General features: G+C 39.2%; 1 protein-coding gene across 2 annotated transcripts in view; it reads left to right on the top strand.

The window, feature by feature from the left end:
* Positions 1 to 7046: 7046 nt before the first annotated feature.
* SPATA6 (spermatogenesis associated 6) overlaps positions 7047 to 26697 on the top strand; it is a 36398-nt gene continuing 16747 nt past the window's right edge. The window contains exons 1-9 of one of the 2 annotated variants that reach the window (XM_088536712.1): positions 7047 to 7130; positions 12449 to 12586; positions 14100 to 14148; positions 15074 to 15115; positions 16441 to 16565; positions 20551 to 20631; positions 23102 to 23380; positions 24971 to 25058; positions 25940 to 25980. In XM_088536712.1, coding sequence (XP_088392838.1) covers positions 7083 to 7130; positions 12449 to 12586; positions 14100 to 14148; positions 15074 to 15115; positions 16441 to 16565; positions 20551 to 20631; positions 23102 to 23380; positions 24971 to 25058; positions 25940 to 25980 — 891 coding nt within the window. In that variant the 5' untranslated portion in view covers positions 7047 to 7082. The remainder of the gene's footprint in view (positions 7131 to 12448; positions 12587 to 14099; positions 14149 to 15073; positions 15116 to 16440; positions 16566 to 20550; positions 20632 to 23101; positions 23381 to 24970; positions 25059 to 25939; positions 25981 to 26697) is intronic. The other variant, XM_088536706.1, reaches the window with a different exon arrangement.

Raw genomic sequence — 26697 nt, 5'->3', positions numbered from 1 at the left:
TTACAATCCAGTCATCCTTCTCCGAAGTCTTCTGAAGTCAACAGTGGCTCTAGTGGATTTTGGAACTAATCTTCAACCCCAAAGTTGAAGACAACTGAAGACTGTTCTGCAAATACTGCAAAATACTATGCCAAATTCTTACTAGGTGTAATTCACCCAAATACAGAGGCTATTCTTTTGGACTGAGGTAAATTTATTACCAATGATTGGGCATGCTCTAGTTCCTTAGTGCTGTGTTTTTACTATAGTAGGGTATTGTATGTATATATCATCAGGACAGTGAAAAATAAATCAGGCAGGAGTCACTTTTTTCTTAATACTAAATGCATCCTTTCACCTGGATAAGGAAAGTGGGGGTATTCTTACAGACAGATGGGGAGACAGAGGTAGGGAAGCTCCCACTTCCCCCAGAATGTCTTATTACCTTAAGAAGGTAATTTTTTAGGTCCCAGATGCATCTCCTAATGTTCTACATTTTATTTTTGCTCCTATATTGGATTCTGTAATTCTTTTCTGAGCTTTTTTTTTAACAGCTCTTTTAAAACCTTCCCTACTTTCCTGTGTCTGTGATTAACACTAATCCACTCTCCCTTCCTCTTCCTACAGCTTCTTACATTCTTCCCTTGCAGCCTGCAAGAATTCTAATTGGCGCCTGCACTTCTTTTTGAGTTTCTGCTTTTTTTTTTCTTTCTTCCTGCTCCATTTTCTCTCTGTTTCTATATGAGCTGCTATATGCCACCCTGTTACACTTTCTAGCCCAGATCTGCCTAGTACTGTAAAGGATTTGATGATTTTCTTTAGGATGGAATCTAATAATAGCCACAATCCTGTCCCTTTATAAATCTTCCTTACAATGAAAAGAAAATGTTCTGCCCTCCAGAGTGAATTCTATTGAAACCCAAAAGTCCTTGTTTAAAAAAAAAAAAAAAAAAAGGATTGGATAAATTTTAAAGGATTAATGCTCTAATTTATGAGGAATTTGAGCGTAGATCTCAGAGCTCCCTATTAGACACAGTAACTTCACCTATTGTTTAAAGGAAGTGTTACAGTATTTTGCTCTAATGGAACAACAAACTACAATTTGTAACAGGAAAACAAGTCATCCCTCTCGTTCTCCAGAGACTTCGCCATTGTCAATCACGTTAACAGGGAATGCTGAAATGCCGCTACTTTCGTGGGCAGAGGAACAACATTCCTGACACACTTGAAAGAGAGATTTTTGAAAAACAAGTGACTAGGTGCTATCCGATCTGGATGAGGCCAGAAGAAGCCCGAGCCTACGACCACTGTGGGACACGATGGATTTTGAGCTTTAACCATCATTTCAGATGGCCTGTGCCAAGACGGTGATTTCTCAACCCTCCAGTTCATCTGCGGCCTCGTGCTGGCTGCCGGTAGGCGAAGTTTCTCCTGATGCTGATTCACTGGCAGTGTGTGATGGTCGCTGCCTTCACACGGCTCAGAGGAGCCTGCAGCCCACGTTGCGCCGCTGCCCTTCGCGGCTCGGCAGCGCGTTGCTGTTTCTGCCCTTCTGCAGGAGGACGAGAGGGCTCTGGGGGAGCAGCCAGGTTTTCTGGGATGGTAACGAAGCTCCGCACACAATTCAGTGGCCCAGAAACTGCAGGAACGCAACTCTTGGGTGGAGCTTTTATTCCATTGGTAAGGTACAATGCGATCATTAAATAAAAGAGCATAAGAGGACTGCTTCTCTATAGCTTAGAACCAAGGGACTAAAACACCTGATCAAGGGAAAAGGCTGGAGTGTGAATGGTAAAGTAGAGTAGAGGGGTCTCGGCTTCTTTTGTTGGCTTTAGCAGCTCTGATACCTTGGCACCAATTTGTACCTGGCAATAGGACAGAAATTGTAGACACTTATGTCAGGAATGGGCATTTTCTGGACTACTGAAGGACTGAAATCTTTGAGGGCAGAAGAAGGAAAGTGAACTTAACGAGAGAAGTTGGTATTTTCTACTTCCTCCATGACCATCATCTTGAGTTTCTTTGCCATCCCAACAATATCCTTTTCTTTGCTTTTCAAGTGCAAAGTGGTACATACAGAAGGAATAAAATGCTCTAATTTATTCTACAAAAGTGTTCATCAAGTAAGAGACGGGGCTCTGGGAAAAGATTAAGAGCTTACATTTTTCATTTGACTTATTTCACATAAGATTTCATAGAGGATAAAATGATGGGAGGCAAAGAAGCAATGATATTTCTGTTTTATCTCTGTCTAAGGACCATAAATCTTTCCGAAGTATCATTAATTATAGCAGCGCCATTCACAACGCTATTGTTAAGGGTCTATCAGCAGTCCCATTATAAACCCCCATTTTCAGGGGTTTAAAACTTGGTTGGAAGAATTTTGTTTCAGGCAAATACTTCACTTGTGCAATGTCTCCATCAAAGATAATTAAAAAAAAAATGTAAAACACAAAGAAAAGTATTACCTCATTTGAACTGATTAAGCGAAAGCGCAGAAACTTTTTTAGGAGTAGAAATCTAATGCCGCATTGGCTGATTGTATATGTACCATTTGTGAATTCATAAGACCAGCTTCATAGAAATTATCTCTGAGATGAATTTAGATCATTCCTTTACAAGGCGAGTTTCCAATTAGTACAACTAATTCAAGATCCGGAACATTCCTCTAGTGGCTGTGATCAAATCAGATTTGATTTCTTCTTCAGGCTGCAGCCAGTCACGAAAGAATTTAGGAGACCCAGAAAATAGCTTAACATTAAGTAAAACTTCAGTGTCTTTGGGCAGCGTGCCTTGTTCTTATTGCAGGCATGACTTACATCAAGAATCAGTAAAGGTTAATGGTCACATCCACCAAAGCAAACATCAGCTTAGCAGCAATACAGGAGACCCAGGCTATGAAATGCTAGAGAGGTGCACAGTTTTATCCAGACGTGTTGAGGAAATGCTCCTCAAAAGGCACTAGGAAGCCCCAAAGCGCTCGGGGAAGAAATGTCCTGTGGAAGGACACATCCATGTGGCCTTCTGCCCATAGCAACTTGGAGGAGCATCATGTGAGCTGGAAGCCTGGGAGCTCTGCCCAGTGCTGTCCTTGCAGGGGAGGGAGGAATAGGATGAGGGCAATGCACTGTATTAAGACAGGATCGACAAAATCATTAAGGCCTGTGTCTAAAGCAATGTATATTAATGAATGCAAACTTCCGAGCAACTCTTTCTTCTTGCTTTGAAGTAGAAAGATTTTATGAAAATATATTTTGTGAAGTGTGTGCTGACACCCTCAGGTAATCTCCATCCCTATCCTCATCAATAATCTAAAACTCTACCTTCGCCGTTACACCACTGTCTGCAGTAATGTAATTCACTTTGGTCCCCTTAGATCCTATTAGAATCTCTCACATTACAAAATCCTTACAGCTCTGCTCTACAGCATCCTGGGATTGTTTAGTCTTAACTTCTTCTGGCTGTTTTCCTTGACTACAATTACTTGCACAGGAATTGACTTCTGTGAATTGTACATTTAACCTAGCAGTGAGTGAGAAGATCAAAATAAGAAATGCATGCGGGTATTGTCCTATGGGGTCTGGAAAGTGTGCTGATTCTGCTTTGAACACTGCTGAGTGTATCTTGTGATAATGAGTTCCACTAGCTAACGTACTTTCTTCTCTCAGTTTTGAAAGTACTGTTTTTTAATTTCCTTGCATGTGTCCTTTGAAAGGATAAATAGGCATGGGTAAATAGAAGAGTCCATTTATCCATATTATTCAATCCCTTATGTACCTCTTTTGTATTACATCTGACTTTTTTCCTCTCTAAAGTACAGCAGTCTTAATGAATGTTTTGCTTGTTTGTTTTTTTTAATATGGAAATCTTTCCGTAGCTCGTAATTTGTTGCTGTTATTTGAGCAGATGTCTTCCTGGAATTCTCCACAGTTATTAATGACAAGGCAACTGTACTCAGTGGTGATACCTAAAGAGAAGAGTTGGATGTGGAGTTACACAAAAGTCTCCTTTGGCTGCTCCATCAACATCCAGGTCTTAAAGCAGACTGAAATGGCTCTCTGGTAACACTTTTATTGCAGCTGAAAGTGGAAAAACGTGGAAAGTTACTTTATTTCCTTGATTCTTATTGCCACAATGACTGTGAAATGCCACTTTGCACCCACTGTGATGCTTCTGAAGCTTCAGGAAAAACCCATTCTTGGCTTCCCTGTTAGCTGAAAGCGAACCTCCAACAAACTCGCTCTCTGGTCTCTCAGACTTGCTCTCTGGTCTTCAGTTTTTCCTAGTCTAATTCTCCCTAGTCCTTGGTACCTTTAGATTCTGGACTTGGAATATCCACTATTTACAAATGTGATTCTTCTTCACATATTTCCTACTTTAGATGTTTTACAGTACAATACATATTTTTATGCCAACTGCAATGAAACTCCTCAGGCCTGATGCTCAAGAGCACTGCAATAATAGGATATAATTCTCATGATAATTATCTTACACCTGTGCAACTTTACACTTTTGATAGTTACATTTGATTTTCAGTGGCAGAAATAAGAGCAGAATTGAGTATTTTGATGGTACAAAGGGTCTTCCATAGCACATACGTGGGAGGGGCTGCAAGACAGAAAAAGATGAAGCTTTTAAATGAAGCAGATTGCAAAACCATTAACATAATGCAAAGCTGTCACCCAGGCTTTTTATTACATGAAACTAAGTATGTAAGTAGCGCTACAAGAAGATTTACTTTTGTAAAAGCAAAGGAATTCAGAAATGAAGAGGTGCTTTCACAGCAGGGAAACTTTATAGCAACTAAAACCTTAGGTCTGCTGAGTAGTGTGTGTTTTTTGTGCTTTTGGTTATCATTTTGGCTTATTAGCAAATGGACTTGTGTTGAAAGTCAGGATTTCTCCCCCTTGTTCCCTAAATCTCTCCCTTTCTGCTGTGCAAATATAAGACTAAATTATGCACTTTGTTGTAGCCAGAAGGTCCAGGTAGATCTCACCCTGCTGCAGAGAGGGCTGGAGAAGATAAACGTCGCTGCAGCGGCCTTGCTTTCCAAGGGCCAGTGGGACAAAGTGGCCAAATGTCCACAGACCAGGGTATGAAAACGCATCTTTGTGCTGAGTGCATGGCCCATCCACCGCAGACCTCTCAGGGAGAAGAATTAAAACTTGCTGCTGTCTTATCACTTCGGAGAAGCTCCCTGTCCTGCCTTATGGCCATTTTAAGGATTATAGAGTACTTCTGTCCCAGGGCAGTGCACACAGATATTGATTTTTCATTACAAACATGATACTGTTTTTGATTCCAGCATCTATCTAGCTTCTGTTCTTGCATGGCTACTCTTACCATAATATCTTATCAATGCTCTTATTGATCTTTATTAAGGATCTGGATGAGGGGATTGAGTGCACCCTAAGCAAGTTTCCAGTTGACACCAAGGTAGTTGACCTGCTTCAGGGCAGGAAGGCTCTGCAGCTGGATCAATGGGCTGAGACCAACTGCATGAGGTTCAACGAGGCCAAGTGCTGGGTCCTGCACTTGGGTCACGACAACCCCTGGCAGCTCTACAAGCCTGGGGCAGAGCGGCTGGAGAGATGTGTGGTAGAATAAGATCTGGGGGTGCTGGTCAACAGCCAGCTGAACACGAGGCAGCAGCGTGTCCAGGTGGCCAAGGCGACCAACGGCCTCCTGGCTTGTACCAGGAACAGTGTAGCCAGCAGGGCCAGGGAAGTGATCGCCCCCCTGTACTCGGTGCTGGTGGGGCTGCACCTCAAATACTGTATTCAGCTTTGGGGCCCTCACTACACGAAGGACATGGAGGTGCTGGAGCCGTGTCCAAAGGAGGGCAACGAAGCTGGTGAAGGGGCTGGAGCACAGACCTCGTGAGGAGCGGCTGAGGGAGCCGGGGTTATTTAGTCTGCAGGAGGCGCAGGGGAGACGTTATTGCTCTCTACAACTACCTGAGACAATAGTGAGGTGGGGACTAATCTCCAGAATGAGTCTTTTTCGATTGCTAACTACAGATCCCTGCCCTTTATTATGACAAAGAAAGACTTACAGCTGTCACAGAAGCCAAATTAATGAAAATAAGGCCTGTATTTCCAGTCATTTATTAACAGTAAAATACTGAAATCTGTGGGTGAAATATCACAATGAACACTTCATTCTACTTTTGTCTTGCACCCGCTTATACAGCTCTTTGCGTTTTTTTTTTTTAATTGAGAATGCTGACTCTTCCCAGATCACTTAGCACTAACGTATTTGAAATTGCAGAATTTAAATAAAGTGGTGAGATGCATTTGAGCCACTGCCCTCTTTTGGAAGCCATTAGAATTGCCCAGAGCGGCTTCACCTCCCCACAGCTAAAGGTACTGGAGAGTCACGGCTCAACTCTTCAGTAGTGGATTTTTTTTTTTTAATATTTAACCCTCTCACAATCTGAGCTTAGACTGCCACAGCATAAAGTCGGAAGATCGTGGCATCCATGAGACCTAAATGGTTTCAGCTATAAAAGCTCCTGAGTCCAGGAAGAAACAAATCTTTAAAATATCATCTTCGTCCCTCAGTCTTCCTCACACAAGCGCCCTCGCACACAGGGGGCACTCACATATGTGTTCAAAGTACCCAGGTGCCTCGAACAGGACATAGATGCGGCCCAAATACGCATCAGAATGAAAGAAACGGCCGAAAGGCGACGCGAGGGGGAGGCCGCGGGGCGGCGGCAATGGCGCCTACGCGGGAGCGGGGCGCCGGGCATGGCGGGAGCGGGGCGGGAGCAGGGCGCAGGCGCGGCGGGAAGGAGCGCGGCGGGGCGGGGCTAGCGCGGCGGGGGCGGGGCTGAAGTGGAGGGGCGGGGCTGCAGCGGAGGGGCGGGGCTGCAGCGGAGGGGCGGGGCTGCAGCGGAGGGGCGGGGCTGCAGGGGGGAGGGGCTAGCGCCACTGAGAGGCCTGGGAGGCGAGACCCGCCCGCAAGGGGGTTGAGCGCATGCGCGGCAGGGCGGCACTGCCCCGCCGCCGGAAGCGCCCCGGTTGCTGTGGCGACGGCGTCGCGGCCCGCGGCGCGGTAGGGGCCGGGGCTGGGGCCGCGCCGCCCGCTCCGGTCCCTCCATGTCGCGGAAGGCGCTGCTCTGCGTCCTGCAGTTCGACATCCGCTCGGTGAGTCCCCGGGACGCGGCCCCTCCGCCCTGGCGCTGCCCCGGCCGCAGGCTGGGGGCGAAGCCGCGGCGCGGCCTGCGCCGGGCCCGACTTCCGGCACCGCCCGCCGGCCTCCTACTCTTCCGTGCGCCGTGCGCGGGCAGCCGCTCTGCGGAGCCCCGCGCCCCGGCCGCTGCGGGCCGTGAATGGTGTTAGAACCGCTCCGTGTGTGCCCGAGGCGCTCTGCGGGTCTTGCACCCAAGGTGGAGTGGAGGGAGAATTCAGGTGCTTCTCCTGCACCAGTTAAGAATTACTTGAGATGGATGGTGCTCGGTCGATCTGCAGTTGCCTTTGGCTCTGTGGCACTGGTCACTGTAATCCACAGGCCTACCCATGGGGCTGATGCTGCTTGTTGCTTGTTGCCAAAAGGAAAATCTGAGATGCTGTCCAAAAACTGCAACTGCAGGTTCAGAAAGTGCTTGCTGGGGAGTGAATGACCTGGTTTCTGGTTATTTGCTGCTAGGCTTGCTTGGTTGCTCTGAATTCACCTGTGAACTTCTGCATGGAGGTGGAGAGGTCAGCACCCTGCCAGCATCTTTCTGCTGCCTCAGCACCTAGTGTTGGTCCTTATAACACAGAGCACTCCCTGGTCCAGAAGGGAGGAGGTGTCAGGTATTTATTTATTCCTCTGTTTCTGCACCCAGGAATTCTTCATGTGTTGGAGAGAGCACAGAATGGGGGTCATTTTCCTTTCACTCTTGCCCCGAGGGTCCAGCTTCTGCAGCTGTGGAGCATCTGATATTCAGCCTGCTCTCAAGGCTGCAAATAGTAGTAGAAAGGGTCTAGTAGCAGTCTCCAGCTCATATCTAGGTGCCTTGTATTAGATGTCTGTCATTCAGTTGTGTCCTTGTTATCCATTTCTGTCAGATATTCCTTTTCATGAGCATATTTAATCTGTTTTTAAAGAACTTAAGTGTTTGGGTTTTTTTGTTTTGTTTTGTGTTTTTGTGCTCCCCTATTTTTTCCTTTTCCTCCTTTCCCCTCTGTGGAGCCTCTTTAGCCTTTCGTTCTTGTCATGGTTTGAAAACTTTTCAGCCTAAAATTCCTTCTGACCAGTTGATACCCTCCTGTCACATCCTCTTACACTAATGTCAACACTATCCTTTCACTCAAATATTTTTTCCCTCCCTAGTGTTTGCTCTCTTGACGAATTTTTGGGGCAGCAGTTCTGTCATTCCACAGTTTACCTCTGCGAGCTAAAGAGACCCGATTCTCTTAGTTGTACTTTGTATGAAGTGCTTACCAGTCTTCTGATCATCTTAGGCTCAGATGCTGCTCTTTGCCTTTGAATTTGCATTGATCAGGATCAGAACTGCGTTTGCCACCCCAGATGGGGTCTCCCTGATTATGTCAGGAAAAAAAAATCCAAAATCCATCCTAAATATCGTAGTGTTCGTCTCTTAACAGCTGTACTGTGGTTATGCTGTCATTTATTAACATGTTCATCTTCTCCGTAGCCAGCTTTGATGGGTGAGCCCTCCAGGAAAAGCAGAAGCTGTTATTATTACACAGTAGGTGTATCTCATTTCCATTACTGTGGTCCCCCAAACTGTTACTTCTGTATCTCTTTTTTCCACCTCTTATGTTTCCTGAATTTTGATTGGCAATTTTCCTGAGCATACACTCTGACTTCTTGTGCCAAGGTCATTTAAAAAAAATGAGATGGATCCCAGGATAGATAGAGCAACTCTTTAAATAGCATCCCTCAACTTGATACTTCCCACTTTAGCACATTATTGATGCTGTCCTTTAGCCAGTGATCTGCCACCTTAGGACTTTATTACTAATTCCCATCTTCTGCATCGTTAGTAATAACTCCTCATGTGACACCATATGATGTTACTGATGTCCAGATAAATTAGATATTCTTTCCTCAGAAAATAAGCTTTCAAGAAAATGTCAGGTTGTGCGTGATTGATCTATTTTTACTAAATATGTGCTGCTGGTTTTTTTTTTCTTTTTTTCACAATTTCCTCCTCATCCATTATTATTCTTTACTTGCCATGCTTTTCATTTCTAAAATTCTGGTTGATGAGATTATAATTTTTCAGGTCTTCTTTCTTTTTTCCCCCGACCTGACGTGGGCCCTACATTTGTCATTTTCTAGTCAGATGGTTCTATTCTCATTTTCATGCATAGGTTTTAATGATGTGTGAGATCCATCGAGGGGAACTACATTCCTGAGCAGAAGATGATTCAGTCTCACTCTGACTCTTTGGTTTAGGCCTGGAGCGTATTGGGTGATTTTCCATATCCGTAATTTCCTTCAGTTGTACCTGGGCTGAACCTGTTAGTTTTGAGGTCCTTGTTGGTTTATCATACTCTCACTTGTATTCTCCAGTTCTCTTTATCTGTGACCAAAGTCCTGTATTTCTCAGAACTGATTCATTTTCCTTTTCAAATCTCTGCTTATTTCTAAACCTTGTCTGAAATCCATCTGCTTGTGTCAGAAATTCTGCCCTCTTAAGTTTTCCCTTGCTAAGGACACAAGTTCCAGACTTTTTGTTTCTTCTTTGACTTAGTGAAATTCCAAGGTCTTCTCCTATCTGATTTCATGACCTCTTTGCTTTATTTCACTACTAGTTTTCTTGATTTCTGAAAGGCTGTTCTTTCAAAATCAAGAACCTTTGTTACAGACTTTATTTCGCTCATTCCACTATTAATTTAAATTGAATAACTTGTGATTGTTCTTACCAAGAATTCGTTGTTATTTGCTTTTTAAACTAATTCTGGTTCCTGCCTCTGCTGCTAGTATTAGATGGTTCATGTAGCAACAGAATGAAACCACATTCTCCTTCATATCTTTGCTGCTTGGAGAATTCATCACGGTGACAGCAAAGCTTCAAGCACTAGGATGAATTACTAGTACTGCGGTTACTGCCAGATAGGGAGGCTGAAATGGTATCCTTTAATGGAGAATCATAATCTGCACTTTTGCAACATTACATCCAAAGCACTGTTCTTTCTGGAAGCTCGTACTTTACAGAGGTTAATGCTGTCCATTGCCTTTGCTACAGCACTTTTCTTCTTTTAATGTTAGTTAAATAGTAAAGGTCATTAAAGGGATTTTTTTAAGGCCTGCCTTTTTTCATTGGTTATATATGCATGCTACAGATTTAGGACTGGATGCCAGGTAGAATTGGAGGTCAGTTTGTTTCTCTGGCTTTCCATGCGATGAATCTGATGATTGCTTTTTGGCCGTTCATGATGTCCCAAGACGGGGTTGCTACATGTCTCCATCCCTCTGAGAATCTCAGCAGAGGAGTCCAAGATAACACTCTCCTAGTCCTCCTGGTTGATTTTGAGAACTGTTGCAGCTTTGATACTCCGCTTCCTGAGCTGATCCATTTTTAAGTGGTCCCTCATCCTGCATGAAAAGTTCACAGTCAGATAACAGCTTCACTTTATCTCCTAAATGTTACACAGCTCTACACATCACAATTTTTAAATAATAAAACATCAAAAAACCCTACACATATACATATTTCTCATTAATTTTTTGGAGCTGGCTTAAAGATACGTGAACCTTTAGATTGGCTTTATGGCCCAGGAAATGAAGTGCTCAGTAGGGTAGGGTAGCAGAAGTCCATGTTTTCCCCTTGCTGCTTGCCCCTGCATGCTGATTTGTAAGAACTTGTTTCTTTCACAGGATGGCCAGCATGAACAGCACGTAACTGTTGTTTGCTTGGTTGCCTCCTCTGATGTCTTGCAGCTTCTCACTTTTCAGCTCAATAAATGGGCAAATATTGGTTGCCTCCTCCAAGGCGAAAGGCACAAAGCACAAGCTAACACGGATTGCACATTCTACAAAAATGTCGAGGAGAAAAGTCAGAACTAACTACTATAATAGGACTTGTGTGTAGTTTGAGAGATCTTGCCTTGACTGAAAGCAGTCTCTCTCACTCAGTCCTATTCACATTTGCAGCTGTGTGAGTGCCATACAAGCTGTTTAATGACCTAGCAGCCTTTTTCAATTTGGATATCTACTAGTCTGGCATTTTACGTTCAGATTTTAAATGTGCATTTACATAGAGAGGACTTTTTTCCTTTGTTTTTCTATTTTTTTCCTCCTTCAGATATTTATGTTTAGTAGCATGATTTTTAAGCTTATACTCTAGCTATACTACATTTATCTTACATAGGTTTCTGTACTTTGTTTCGCTTACGGCTTTTTTTCCTATGTTTCTACAGCCTTGTTTTAGATCCAGTAAGTATTTCTCAAATAAAATGTTCATTTGGGAGTAGGAGAGTGTAACCAAAGCACTTATTTTAATTCCTGTCACTCTGTTCCTTTGTCTTTCTGCGTGGCAATTGGAAGTCTGAACACTGTTTCTCCTGCAGCCTCATGTTAGAAGAGACAACCTCATATTTATTATACTGCGATAAAAAGTGAGCAGTGGAATAGAATTTAAGTGAAAAGGTGACAATTCCCTGGCTGGTTAATAGAACAAAACCATGTGACTTGGGGAAATAACAGATAGTTTTGGCATGATTTGTGTACAGCCTCGCAGTAGAAGCACAAGTGAGAATGTGTGATGTTCATCAGGGCTTTAAAAACGTACCAGCTTCTTATTACTTAAAGAACCAGAATTGGCCAGAGAGGGGAAGTTGTGAGGACAGCAGCAGTATCTGGTAGCCTAATGAGGAGTCCTCTGCGCCTTGAGAACCCTCCGAGGCAGCCAGAGTTCTCGGGTAAGAGCTGGTGTGGCAAGTATTGCTAGTAGAGGAGCAACACCTGCTTATTCCCTTCTATTTGCTTACTAAAAAGGAAAGCTAGTATAATCGCAGTATTTCCAAATAAACATTCCTTTTTTTGGTGGTGGGATAGAATATAATATCCAAGCATGTGTATTTAACAGTTTATTGCTCTAAGGAGACTACGTTTTGGACAGGTTTCAACATACCTTTTAAACCATTTGTATAGAATCTGTTGTGACCCTAGATGATTAACTCTAAGACAGTTGGTGCATACCATTCACTGCCCTAACCTGGGATTGGGATTCCAGTGTCAGTTTTGGTAGAACAGAATGGAACAAATTTTCTTGCAATAAGAAAAATTTGGTCCTGGTTATTTTGAAATGATGGTTATTTATCAGACTGCACAAATGGAATTGCTTTAGAAAAGAAATGTTTTCTTTCTAATCTGTTATCATCTAATTCTCAGCAATCAACCATTTCTGCCTTGACTACTTCATTCTTATCCTGAAAAAAAAAAAAAAAAAAGCTATTACTTATATAACAAAAGTTCAGTGTGTTTAATGAATGTGTTCCTCTTCCAGATAACTTGCCCCGGAGTGCTGTTGAAAGACAAAGAGGAGCTCTATCTTAGTGTCTCTGTACTTGGGCAGTACAAAAAAACTCGATGTGTCCCTGCAGCATTTCCATTGCTTTTTGAAGAAAAACTAGTATTTGAAAAGGTAAGATAATGTCAAGTTCTGATATGAGGCAAACAAAACCCATTTCAAACTCCCCAGAAACTTCATGCCATTGAGGATGGCAAAGTGTTATAACTCCTCTTTTCTCTTCAACACAAAGGAGGTGTGTGTCTGTTTTACCTACACAGTGCCTTAAGCGATATAAATACTGAAGAATGTAATAAATGATGAGACTTTTTTGTTCTTTATCCCTTTTTATATGAATGGTGCTTTTTCAGTATCAATTTTCCTAGTTTGGAAGGAACTAAATATTATTGTTATAAGCATTATAGAAGGTGAAAAACAAAGAAAACTAGATACAGGAGATCCAACTCAATTCAACAGAAAGATAGAATAGTAGCACAAACCTTTTTGGTGACATCTCTGTTCTTTAGAGATACTTTTTCTTCCATTTTTGTCACCAGAATTCCCTGAGTCATACTCTCTCCTTATAAAGTGTAGTTGTTTATCACATATGCTAGTCCCTGCTAGCTTCATTATTTGTACCACAGGGATAATGAAACACAGTTTCTTACAGATACGATCTGGTTTCTTGACTACCTATGAATAATAATACTTTACCCTTTCTAGTTCTTTTCCTTTAAGCACCCCTCAGCACTTTGAAAACCAAATTGACTAAACATCAGTGATGTTCTTGGGAAGGGGCAAGAAACAAAAGTAATTCTACCAGCCACTGAAGAATAGAAAAGAAAATTAGCTCTTTTAAAAGCACATAAGCATCCCACCAATGACTGGAAGTAAAAACTGCTGAATACTGCTTTCAGTATAATTTAGAGGAAATCTAAAACGGCATGGTCAAACTGTGTGCAGTATTGCTGAAGGAGAAAACGGGCAATATCTGTCCTCTTATAAATGGCTTTTGAATAGTTCTAGGTATTTGTGGCATGATAGGGCTTTGATATTTTCAAATATTTGGTACCTTGAATGACAACGTGATCTGTAGCACCTTGCTGTGAAGTTTTGTGCAGAATTAGAGAGAAGTGCCCTACCTTCCTACCTGCTTATTGTCCAGTGGGGTTCTTTACAGAAATTCCTTGACCTCTAATCACATGGGATTTAGTTTAAAAAACAAAGCAAAAACAAACAAAAACCCACCGAAAGCTAGTCAGTTCCATGAAAATGAAACTTTAAGTATTACTAATTTATTAACAATCTTATTCTGCATCTCTCAGAATTCTAATACAATTAACAATTTATCTTTCACTCTTGCAAGACACTCAGTCGATACTTATATCACTATGTGTTTAATTCTTCTCAATATCCCCTAATTTAAATACAGAGAGGGAACCCTGAAGTGACTAGAAAGCATGACAAGGATTGCTGGCTTTCGATGAAATTGACTGTGTTCCAAATGATAATTTCAGTTTCATTTCTTTTTCCTAATGGGGATAAAACTGTTGGTAACCATCTGAAGCAAAGAATAACATTGTGTGTGCTGTTTCTTTTTTAGAGGTCCATCTGGTTATATATATATGTATATATTTTTCCCCCTCAGGTATTTGCTGATATAGTTGATCCTGGACACCTTGTGGAGTTACTTGAGCGTAAGTTCTGTTTTTTATGTATACTATGTCTTATATATTTAGTGTTTAGTATCATGCATGTATGGACTCTAAAGGTGTTCTGGAGGATTAATGCATGTGATTATTTTCCTATAGTCTCCGAAATCCTAATGAAAAATGGGTATAACATCTTGTGTGTTACAAAATAAGTAGGACCATCGCATTAATAAATGTTTAAAATAGAAATTCTGTTGCACCAAAAGACAGAAGTTTCTTATTGTCTTTTGGCTACTAGTAACTTTGCAAAAATACTGTCAGTTAAGAGAATGCCTCTAGAATTTTGTGCTATAAATGCACACATACATATGCTTTAAAATAGAATAAAGGGAAACCTTATTTTAATTAACAAAAGTCCATCTGATCCAAACAAATAATGGATGCTTCCATTTATCATTTATTTTGTTATTCTTTTAAATGTATATGTAAAACATTGATTCCTGACTTCATTTCTTTTTAAGAAAATATCATGTGCTTACTATAAACAGTGCCACATGTGGAGCATAGTGAATTATACTGAAATAGTGTTGACCCTGAGCCCAAACTCCAGAAATATGCCTGGGATATTATCTGAAGAGCAGGAGTTATCTGAAAAAAAGCAGCAAAGCTTGCATCATCTTCTTTATAAGCTGTTTTCAAAGGATAAGTTCTATCTGATGCTAGTTTTTTCAAGTTTCAAATCAAGTTTAGAGTCAGTATTTGTACACTGCTATTGACATTAGGTTATTCTGATGTACTCGTACAAGCTGTTCTTAATTTACCCTTACTGTTGATGTAGTGGAAATAATGTAACTATGTACAGGGCTATGGGGGTTAAATTGGTGAGTAGTTTTTCTTGTTTTCAGACTATCAAAATTACTTCTCACGTAATTATTTTTAACTTGTGAAAGATTTTTTTTTTCTTTTCTAGTTGACACAACGATACTTGAGCTAATACAACTTGTTCCTCCAGGTATTGTATCAATCTCTTCATAAATTACGCATTTTAATAAGTGAATTTCCATAAGGACGTTACCCATTGTGTCACAGTCACTTTTTACAAAACACAAACAACATGGAAAGCTCTTCAACAAATAGTCCTCTGAATATAAAATGTTAATAGATCAGGAGGATCTTATTCTTGAAAGAAAATAATAACTAAATATTGAAATGTACCATACTCAGGCTTAGGAAAGTGATAATATTTTAGAAATGGAAAATAAACCGAAATCATCCAGTGCACACTTATTAACTGCAGCACAATTCATTGCAAAGTGGCTGACTGTGAAATTTCAGAGTGCATAATCTTGTTCTCAAAATGACACACTTTTTTTTTTTTTTCCTTCTATTTTAATGGTGACCACTGGGAAAACTCTTATCCTCACTATAAGTATTACATGTCTCTTGGGATATATGAAGATAATAAATAGTGATTTGTTGTACTTCTGTTATTGGTTTGTGTGATTATAAAAATATATTTTAATGAAATTCAAGTGTGCCCATGAATAATGTAAATCTGCATTTTATTGGAAATAAAGTCAAGTTTGAAAGTGGGCTCGTTTGGAAACTCTAGTATTAATAGCACACTGTTACATGTCTGTAGTAGTTTCGAGGAAACAATTGCTTCTCTCAGGTGACTCGCCAGAGTGTTCACTTGAAGACATGAACTGAATGTGGGTTTTTCTTGTGGGAGGGTAAAAGATTTTGGGTAAGGAATTTAATTTCTAGGACTTGGAGATAGATGTGATACAGCCCAATGTAAACTGACAAAATGATGGTGGGAGCACAATTAAATATATATATATAATCTATTTTCTGGCTTTTGCCCTAAAGAATATAAAAAAAGTAGCAAGCCAGGATTTTGAGAAAATCTGCATTTCTTTCTCACAAGTGCCAATTTCCAAATTAAGAAGCATGAATGTTGAGTAGTATGAAATAATACAGTTTTTCATAAGGTATTGGCTGCTGCTTAAAAAAAAATAGTTTCTTCTTCTGTGCACAGGGGCAGAAGTAGAGAAGTATTGAAGAATTGCCTTGAGAAAACTTCTTGTACACATTTTTACAAAGTCTGCATTAACTGCTCTATAAATTTGTTACAGTAAAGAGTAAAAACACTGAATTCTGCATGCTTCTGAGCAGAGTCCCATTTAACTTGGTAGAGTGTTTGCACAGCATGATATGGAGTTGTAGAATTTATAAAGAACATGATTTATCTTAATTTCAATATGGTCCTGTGTGTGGTGTCTGTACTGCATGGCGTTGTCCATTTTCCAATTAAAGTATATATTTCCTTTCTAGTGGGAGAAATTCTAGCTACTTATGAAGAAAATACAAGAGATTTCCTGTTCTCTGACCCTAAGCTTACTCGTGGGCACCATGGTTTAGATCGTGAGATTTTAATGAAGAGGTCCTCTTCTTTTACAGTGAGTGAATATCTGTGGATTGTATTTATTATATGGTGTGTTTTACTGGGGAAATCCCTTGAACTACTTCAAATGAAAAACAATTACTTCTGACAGATTTTGCCATTTCGGGTGTTGAATGTACTGGTGAAGGTAATTTTTGTTTCTTTTTTGTGTTGTTTGTTTGTTTGTTTGTTTTCAAAAATCCTTTTAGAAAGTGTTCAGTGGGGAAAAAGTTTTCATTTGGTCTTGTATTCAGCAGTATGACATATCTCTCTCTCAATTCAAGCCATGGTGCAGTTGGTAGTGGAAGTGATGTAGTGGGAGGAGAAGGAAATTTGGTATCAGTTTGATGGTTTTCAACACGTAAACTGTGTAACCTTCCTCCTCAGTGTCTCTTAGTCTGCAACAAAATGCTACAATTTTTCATACTGTTTAGGACAGTGACAATCAGTGCAACTTTTACACATACTCTGTCTGACCTGTCGGCCTTTCCTGAGGTCCAAAATCAGCACCAAAATAGTAATTGAATGAAATTTGGCTTAGTGCTGTGCAGTTGATTTTCAGTTTCAAAGTTTATTTCTTAAGATCTGTTCAGCCCATTGACACCCATTCAGTAACTGCCTTTTCCACAGTTTCACAAAAATATGATAAATGGCAACTAATTGGAAGGATTAGAATGACTTAATGTTAGTTTTCTAGAGATATGGGCTCGTGTATATATTAAATGAGAAGGAATTCATCTCAGACCATCCGTTCTTAGTGTTTAAGGCAGATGAATCTTGAGTGATAATGGAATAACTAGAGAACATACTTTGAAGGTGATGATGAAATAGAAGGTGCATTCTGAGGTTTCTTCCTCTTACTGAGTTTTACAAGTAGTGTGGCAGTACTTTTGGACTGGGAAGAGAGGTACTCAGTTATCCTGTCTATTGCAACTGGATTAAAAATTATAAAAAGAAAATGGTGGTGGTTGGAGAGATGGTTGATAGAAGGTCATTGGTATCTGTCAGCTGATCTACAGATTCCCCTCTAAGGGCAACCTAGAAATTGCCCTGTCACTTGCAATTAAAATTGCTAATTTGGTGGGAAATACTGTGTTATTCTTGAATGAGTTAATGCCGTGGTTTTGTGAGACAAAGTGTATGGTTCTGCAGCACATTAAATTGTCTCTACAAAAGAAAAATAATTATTTTTTCAATCAGAGCAGCTCTTTGATATGTATTTTATAATAATGAAGATGTGCCATACTTTGTGGATGGTGAGAAGATGTGTAGCAGAGTCATTAGGATGTACCTGGATGATGACACTGTAGTAGCTTTAAAATATCACTCTACCTCCAGAGTAAATACAGTCTCAAATGATTTTATCTTAGAGCTTTCCCTAAGCTTCATTGGCAAATATCTCTTGCAAACTTTGTCAGCAGGAAGCACCGTATGTAAATGCTAAACAAAAAGAAAAGTGTTAAACAAGGTCTTGAGAACAGAAATCAGGCAGTCTAGCTATATTCTTCCCACAGAATAACAAGTTATTTATAGCTAGCTGAGATGTATTTTTGACTGACAGCTGTGCTACAGTGGCATTTTGATTCCCAATAAAATTGTCTTTTATTAAAAAAAAAAATAAAGGTGGCAACAGCAAGGTTACGGTTGTGGAGTTCAGATAGGCAGCGACAAGCAGTGCCTGATTAGCAGTGTTAATCTGCCAGTTGGAAGGAATCCCAAGTTGAGAGGATCAGAACTCCTCCAGAAATCTGGCACTTGGCTGATAACGTCTCTGGCTAAATGTCTTACGAGGCTTACAAACACAATGTGCATACAAGACATGCCTCGAGTTATCTCCCCCGGTCCAGCGTGGCCTGGCTGAGGCTTTTGCTGGCTTGTCTGTATTTCCCTGCAACCCTTGCCTTTCAGAATATGCTTAAACCTTGACTAGTAGTGACTTCTTACAGATATTCTTATCTTCCTTCTCCACCCTCATGCAATATTTGCTGTGTTACTTAAAACAGTTTTCTCTTTAGTTCCACTGTCTTTCATTAGCACACCACTACAAGACCTCTGATTGTACATATGCATACTTTTTATAATGCTACAGGCTTCTCCTCATGCCTCTTGCAGTTAGAAGCACATATTAAACTTGCTGTATAATTTGGGTTCTTCTAAACACCAACTGTCTTTACAGGTTTTCTGTGATCAAATTAATGTTGCCTCCATTCCACATCCTTGTAATGGCTGGTACAAAAGGATAAATAAGTCTGCCTGGGCCATGTCAGTGGCAGAGAAGTAGTTTCTAAACAGTTGCTAGCTGGAAGTTCATTTACAGATGTATTTGGGGTTATACACAATTTCAGCCTTTACATAATACTATACTGAATATATTTCAGTAATCCCTAGTTTGGAAGCTGCTGAGAAAAGAATAACACCTCTGATGTTGGGCTCTAAGTTGCTTCTGACATATCCATTCCTGTGAATGCAAGTGCCATCCCATGTTTCCTCTCCACAAACTGTGGCTCTGAAGGAACTGTGGTTTTGTGTGACTTTCAGCTACAAACTTCTAACACTTCTGTAATCATTCTCTGTCTCTGTAACAGAAGAAGGTGCTCCACTATTGCTTTTTATAGATTTACTAATTCTGATATGTTCCTTTTTAAACTGTTGATGGCACTTGATAATTCATTAGTAATAAAAATGAATTGATTAAAGATGGTCAGCTTTAAAATCTCTTTTATATGATACAGCTTAATTTGGTTGAATCCTGGAGTCTGTTAATTGCCATGGCTGAACTGTCTTGGCATTTTTCTCATTTCATACATCTTCATACATTTCATTTCCATATTTTAACGTGGGATTGGATCATATTCTCTCATGGGAAATCAGCGTGTGTTTAGGCAGGTGGCAGAGAATTCTTTGGTCCAGTAGTAACCTTCATACATGAAGTTTCTCCTGATTCTCTGGACTGTGTAGGGTCACAATCACTAAAGGAAAAAGCTCCTTTATGTTCTCAGTAATTCTGTACATTCAGATGCACAGATGTTCATGCACATGGATACACAGGGATGTGCAGCAAGATGTGTGGAAGGAAGAAGATGGAAAGTTCCCTAGGGACACTTTGCTTCTGCAGAGTTATGTAAGACGTACAAACAGGTGATCTCCATTCATTTACAGAAAATGTTATCTTTAGTTCTTATATGCCTTTTTAATGCTGGGAAGGAGTACCTGTGTATCTCATCTTGGTAGATTTTGTCCATGTTGGCCGATTCTAGCCAAATTTTACAAGAAGTAGAGGTCTCAAAAATTCTGTATTTCTGAAGATGTCATAAAAATCATCAGCAGTAAAACAATGTGGGTGCAACACAAACTATCATCTCTGTAACGTTTTGCAGGATTTGCAGGCCAATTAGCATGTGTGTTGATGGACCAGCAGGCTCATCTGGATCCCACTGGCTCCAGATCAGCCCAAGAAGGGCTGCCCTGTGCCAGACAAATGTGCAAGAAGGGGTTGGGTTTAAGTGGAATGTGATTGTACAGCATGGGAGACATGTTTCTGTATTGCAAACAAAAGGTTATTTGCAGTGTAAGTAACTAATATTCAAAATGTTTTTATAAGAAAGATGGCACAATTGAAATTATTTATAAGTAAGTTTGCAAAGTTAGCATTCATAAAACTTCTACATCATGACTGCAATTTGTTGATGCTACATAACATGGCATGAAAAAAATTGAAAAGTGCTTTTGACAAAGAAATGTCTTGAAATAAAAGTCAGACCTTAATTGTTGTACAAAAGCAATATAATCATCTGTAATTGAATTGTCAGAAATGCAAATGTTAGCATCTTGACATTTACCATTGCTGTTCTGTCTTTTCTAATTATCTTTATTAAAGGCTGAAATTAACAAAGGAAATGGCTTAAAATTAGGAATGGTTTGTTACATTAGGTGACATTTACTTCTTTGATACCCTTTATCTTGAGTTGGAGCTTGATGTTCAATTATTGCCTCTCTTCTAGGGAATTGCACCAAAACTGAGATTTTCTACAAGCTCCCTTATTACAGAAAGTCTGTTAAGATCGGGAAGGAGTCACATACAGGTTAGCATAATTTAATTGTTTGCAATTTCATTTCTAGATTTAATATTGATAGCCCTGCTTCCAATTTTTGCATGTGGTACTCACTTCCAACTTTTCTCATTCTTTCGTTGTGGTTAAAGCAGTTGTCATTGGTGCTTGACAACTTGATTAAATTTTTAATCAAGTATGAGTAAAGAGTATGTTTGGTGCATGACAGTAAATGTTGAGAGTTCCTTGAATCTGAAACAATTATCAGCTGCTGTGTCATATGATCAGCTGAAGTGTCAGCCCCTGGGGTATTTTTAGGGGAGATGCCATCTCACAGTTTCCTACAGACACTTTAAGTTAAGGCGGAACAATGAAAACTAGGTGAAGCTAGAGCAGATATGTTATCAAAAACAAACCAATAAATATAATTGTTTTCCATAACAATATCTGCAATAATAATGGAAAAGAAAATGTCATTTGAGGGGGAAAAAGTATTAAACTGAAAATACTGCAACAAGTAAAGCTAAAGGTTGAATCTGAAAAGACTCGAAGAAAAAAAATGATACATTGGTTGTTTGGTAGCACTCCTGTGGTCTCACCAGTTGGAACTTTGGGTCTTCTGGGACACTGGCTGTTATGCGAAGTTGCTCTAGATTATTCAACAACTGTGGTGAGCAGTAGGTGTGCAGCATCATGAAAATGCAGCGGTCTGAGGCAGGTATGTGTGCAAAGAGACCTGGATGAATTGAGCCTTTCTGCAGTGTTGTCAGTTCACTCTAAAGTTTCTTCCAAATTTAACAAAAGGAATATATGGAGACATGTAAATGAAGAATAACAAAATCAGTAAAAAATACTGTTATGCAAAAACTATCTTCATTGAAGTTGACTTCAAAAAGGGCAACATGATACAAAACAAAAAGTCCTTAGAAAGTATTTAATACTTTACAAACAGCACATCAAAATCAGCCTGTGTTGCTGTGAAGATGTAGTTTTATGGATGGTATAAGCTGTCAGAACAGACTGCTTCTGGTGAAATTAAAATTAATCTTGAAGAGAATTTGGTCAGTTTTCAGGTGATGCTGGTACAGGCATGAGAAGAATGGAGGCATAAATGGAGGTCTTTGTAATGCAGATGCCAATTAAGTTGATGGAAATCAAACGCACAACCTCAGCCTCATTCATTGTTAGGTGTAGATGGAAAGTCGGAAAGGCAAATTGGAAATTTCTTTGTAGATTTTACTCCTGGGTTCTTTTGAACTCAAGCAGTGCATGCAGCATTCACACTCCGGAGGAATGTCAGATTCCTCAAGCTTGAAAAAGAGTTTCTGAGAGGAAGAAAATGTATTGCTATTACTTTATTTTTTGACCTTCTACAGCATGGGAATTTGGGCCAAATTTGACCAAAAAGCCTAATTATCCACACTGTGGTATTTAAAGTTTAAAAAATGCTACTGACTGAGTGTTCTGATAAGTGTTGTATTATCTAGAGTGCCTTGACCTATAAAGCTTGAAGAATAATTGAATGCTCATTTAATGCCAGGAATTACAAAGGAATGATAATGTATTTCAAACAAAACCGTAGTGTCACAGAATTTAAATAGGTCACAAATTTATCACCTATTCGGAAGAAGGGTTAGTGCTGATTCTTAGGTAGGTTTTGCTGGTAAAACAAATGATCCTGTGTTTCTGCTGGGAAGGTGGTGGGATTGGTCTTTCTCCCACTTTATTCTACTATACATAAGTATTAAAAATATTACCCTGTCAGAGATTGATATTTTGGCCAATATTTGATAATGATATGATTTTATACACTTTTGCCCTCAAAATCCATAACTTGGATATCAAGTGTTATTGTATGAATAAAGAGCTGTTTTCTCTTTCATTTGCAAAATTATTTGCATCATTTAGGAAGAACTTTAGAAGATGCTCTTTAAAGTTTTTTGCTCAACATAGCTTTTGTTTACAATTTTCTGAAGATTTTTTTACATTCGCTGTCATCCAAGAAAATATACAACACAGAATGTGATTGATTATACTTGTGAATTTTTGCAAAATAATTTTAACTACCCAATAGACTTCTATTTTAATTCATTTTATTTTAAAAAATGAGAACTTTAAAAGATCTATGTTTTCAAAAAAATACACAGACTGACAATAAACAGTTTATTTTAGATAAACTTTATGGTAAGTGAACTTTTGACAAAATTCAGTTTAATTTTTCATGGTCATTGCACAATAATTGAGCAAGCTAATTAGGCAACTATCAGCACTTAACCTTAATATGTAGCATTTAGCAATGTGTGTTTTAACCTCCTTCTCGTTTCAGACAAAACTATAAAAACATTGTTTTTTTCCAAATTGCTGCTTGATTATAGTTTTGTGAGGAGAACTTCAACTGACATGCAGCTATTTCTGTTAAAATTATTTGTTCACTGTTTCCATTATTGTCAGTGATCTTTGTTCAGCCTGCTGTCAAACCAGATAATTTCTCTTTTCACTTTAGGATAATTTGAATTGCATACATCACTCAACCCCAAATGGAAAATTGCAAACAAGGTTACCAAAGAAAAACACTCTTTCACCTGAGAAGAACAGGCATAGCCTAGCAACAAGGAACTACGAGCAGCCTACGATAGCTTCTAAATCCCGTTCTCCGTCCCCGTACACGAAGAGACGAATGTGTGAGCTGTCAGAAGAAGCCAGGCAACGACTGTCCCATTTGAACCTTGGACCTTTTGAATTCAGAAGAGAAACCAATAAACCTCCGTTTGTAGTTAGACGTGTATGTATTCTCTACAAAGTGCTTCCAACTTAAATTTAGAACACTTTTTTCACTAACTATAACTGCAAAAATTAATTCAGTTCTTAGTTTAGGTGAATAATTTTTCTCTCCTTAACTGTCTGACACGTAGTGTTTTAAATGTGGAACTGACTAAAATAAAAACTATTTTATCAGCATTAGTAACAGACAAAAATCAAATTATTTTATGAATATCCTGGTTGAATTCTCTGAGGCCCCATTTCTTTTTATCTAGTGTATTTGACAGGATAATAGGTGTATAAATTCAAATTGGAAGTAATTGATAGTAGTATTAAAATTGCCTGAATAAGATTTTAAAAAGAGTGTCTAGTAACATTATGAAAATGTACATTGCCTCTCTTTCAACTTTTGTTCTTCTGGCATTCTTTGAAACGCTTCCTTTGCCAAGAGCTTTGCCTTTATGCTTTGACTCGAGATTCATAAGCATCCTGAATTTAGCACCTACATAAGGACTTGTTGCTAGCTGCATGTGAGCAGTTTTTCTGGAAATAGGAACATAAAGTAAGTGTATTTAAGTGCTTTACTGCTTAAAGGCCCAATTGCCCAGCCTTTTGGAGGCTCATGTTCTCAAATTTATGTTCGCTCTCAACATTCTTATGATTGCAGTAATTCTCTAAAGAATCCTACTCTGAATGTAGGGGCAGAGATGGAATTGTTTTGTCTTTTTGCTTTGACATTTTGGTTTGTCTACAATTTCAGGCACTTGTGACAGCCACTGAGATAATTTAGCGTTTAATTAATTTTCTCTTCACATTATTTCATTTTTATAGTTTATGTGTAAACGAATTAGTAATGTCTTGTCAAATTCTGGAATTCTCTTCCAAGTTCTCTTCTGCTCGTAGCTACCTTTTAGAAATGCAGATAAGCCCTAATAAGCCATTAATCAATCATCAACCAACAGTTTATCTGTCTCTCACAGATATTTTTTTCTTTTAACTCATGTTAATCAGTTCTTATGTTTTTTGATCTGTAGGTGAATTTCACAGTTTAATTGCTGCATCTTTAAACATTCATTGTTGATTTTGATGGCTTGATTTGATTGCAAAAAAGGAAAAGCTTGTCCCATTTGCCAAATGTTATGGCTCTTTCTAGATTGGAGAATGTTCTTCTTAGGGCATCTTCACTGTTGAGGCCTGTTCTGTCCTGGAGATTTTGTGTTAATTTAGTTTTTGTTTAAATTTTGTTTTCTTTTTTTGCTTTTGTCACCAAGGACAACACTTGGTGAGATCCTGTTTGGAGCAAATATGTCCAATACCTAGAATTGTTTAAAAAAATTACAGACATTAAAGATGAAGGAAAAATTATCTGCATTTATTTTCTTTTAACAGCATGGCATTAGAAACTTTCTAGACCTTCCTAGTATTGTGTTTTTATTTAAGGCTAATATGAATATAACATATGAACGGAGTGTTGTAAAAATAGTTTTAAATAGTATTTAAATAAGACTAAATTATTCTAGGAAGGAATTGTTCTTCCGCAATTGGTCTTATGGAAGAAAACAGAGATTGAGAAGGGGTAATAGAGAGTGCTTTAAGGGTATTTTTGCTTCAGGTTGAACAACCAAGTCCTGGTATTGAACTTCACACCTGGTGTCCCCCTCGAGAAAGTACAGTGGAAGCTTGGTCCAAGGTAATTCATGGTTAGTATTTTCTACTATATTTCCCTTTAATGCTTTGATTTTCTGCAGTAATGTAGTGCAGGTGTTTAGAAATGGTTCCTAAAGGCGCAAAAGCTGTTTTCCTAGGAATGGTCACAATGCTGAATAACCCCACTCCTGCAAAAGATGGGTTTGGATATTTTTTTACTTCGTATGACTCAGAACCTAGTTCTACCTGGTCTAAAAGTATGAGCAGAAAATCCCACAGTCCAATCATGTGCCCTTTTTTTGCTTTATCTGTTTTCCTGAGTTTCATTTTCTCTTTGTAATAGAATTAGATGTAGCATTTAGAAGGGTGCACCTTCCCTTTGGAGTTATATAAATCTATAGTATCTGGAACTGTTACCACCTGGTGCTTATTAAATGTATTGGTAGACTCTGACCAGTATTCAGGACACCAAAGCCTATCTTACTGCTAATATCCAGGGGATTCCACAGTTACTTGTCTGTCCCTGAGGGGCTCAGCTGTAATTTCTGAAAAATACTGATTCTTAGCATTAGAGATCTTACTACTGGCAGTGCAGTTTGAGAGCGCTTTGCTTTATATTGATTCTGAGCAATTAATAGTTTAACAGATTGTACTGTTTAGTCTATACGGAAGGCTGTGCCTATACTGATGCATTATTGTAAACATTGTGTTGCATTAAATATGAAGTCATTGTTTTCAACAGAAGAAAGTCCTGAAATATTACTGGGTTGGTGTAGAATAACAAAATATATAGTAATGATGAATTGGCCTAGGGCGTTTTGAAAGGAGAGCTAAGCTGTTTTGTAAAAGATTGCAAAAAGATTTAGAGAAATAACGTTTTCTTTTGAATTTCTTCCGGGATGCTTCCTTTTTAATTTTCTTCCTCTTTTTCCAGATCCTTCTCTTCTCGGCAGCTACAGGCCCAAGAAAGCCAAAGTGAGTACCCTGAAGTGCCATTACAAATGATTGTTTGGGGAAGCTCTGAGCACAGAGGATTGTCCTGTGTAGGTATTTCTGAACGTTTGTCCAGTGGAGTTATCCAGTAGCAGCAAAAACAAGACAAAGGACACTTTAAAGCTGGTGTAACTCAGCCTAGCTCTGTTGACAGATGATTTACAAACACAAATGTGAAAGTTAACAATCTATAAAATATTGATGCCTGCAGTTACAGAACTTGTTTCTCCTTGGCATTAAGGCTTGTGACAGGGCTGTAGAAGGTCTTTAAAAGCAGTTTACAGCTACTTTCCCATTCATTTTCAGAGCACACTTAATTCCAGAAAAGTATGGCACTAATATAAATGGCAAGCCAATGTTATTTTCCCACACTTGCTTTTTCAGATGTTAGTTCCTTGTTCCCTGCATGGATCTGAAGATTAATATCCAAGCATCTTTTTTCCTTTTTTTTTGTCCATCTTCATTTAGATGTTTTTGCCTGTGTTTCTGAAGTACTGCAGAAATTGGGGTTGTTGCTCTTTGATTTTATTATTGGAAAATCTTTGCTATGTTTAATAAAACTGCAGGCATTTTCACTGTTTTTTGTCAAAGTTTGTCTGGCCATCAGGTTGTGTTTGAGTGGGCTTTAACTGTGTAGCTAAAATTGTGTAGCTGTGATGGATGCATTTGCTCTCCACGGCTGCAGCTGGGAAAGGGCTC

The sequence above is a fragment of the Tinamus guttatus genome, unplaced genomic scaffold, assembly GCF_059628265.1.
Source record: "Tinamus guttatus ecotype Peru unplaced genomic scaffold, ASM5962826v1 Tinamus_guttatus_pri_ptg000044l, whole genome shotgun sequence".
In the NCBI taxonomy this organism is placed as follows: Eukaryota; Metazoa; Chordata; class Aves; order Tinamiformes; family Tinamidae; genus Tinamus; species Tinamus guttatus.
Note: the sequence above shows the minus strand (reverse complement) of the source record. Positions and strands in the feature narration are given on the sequence as shown.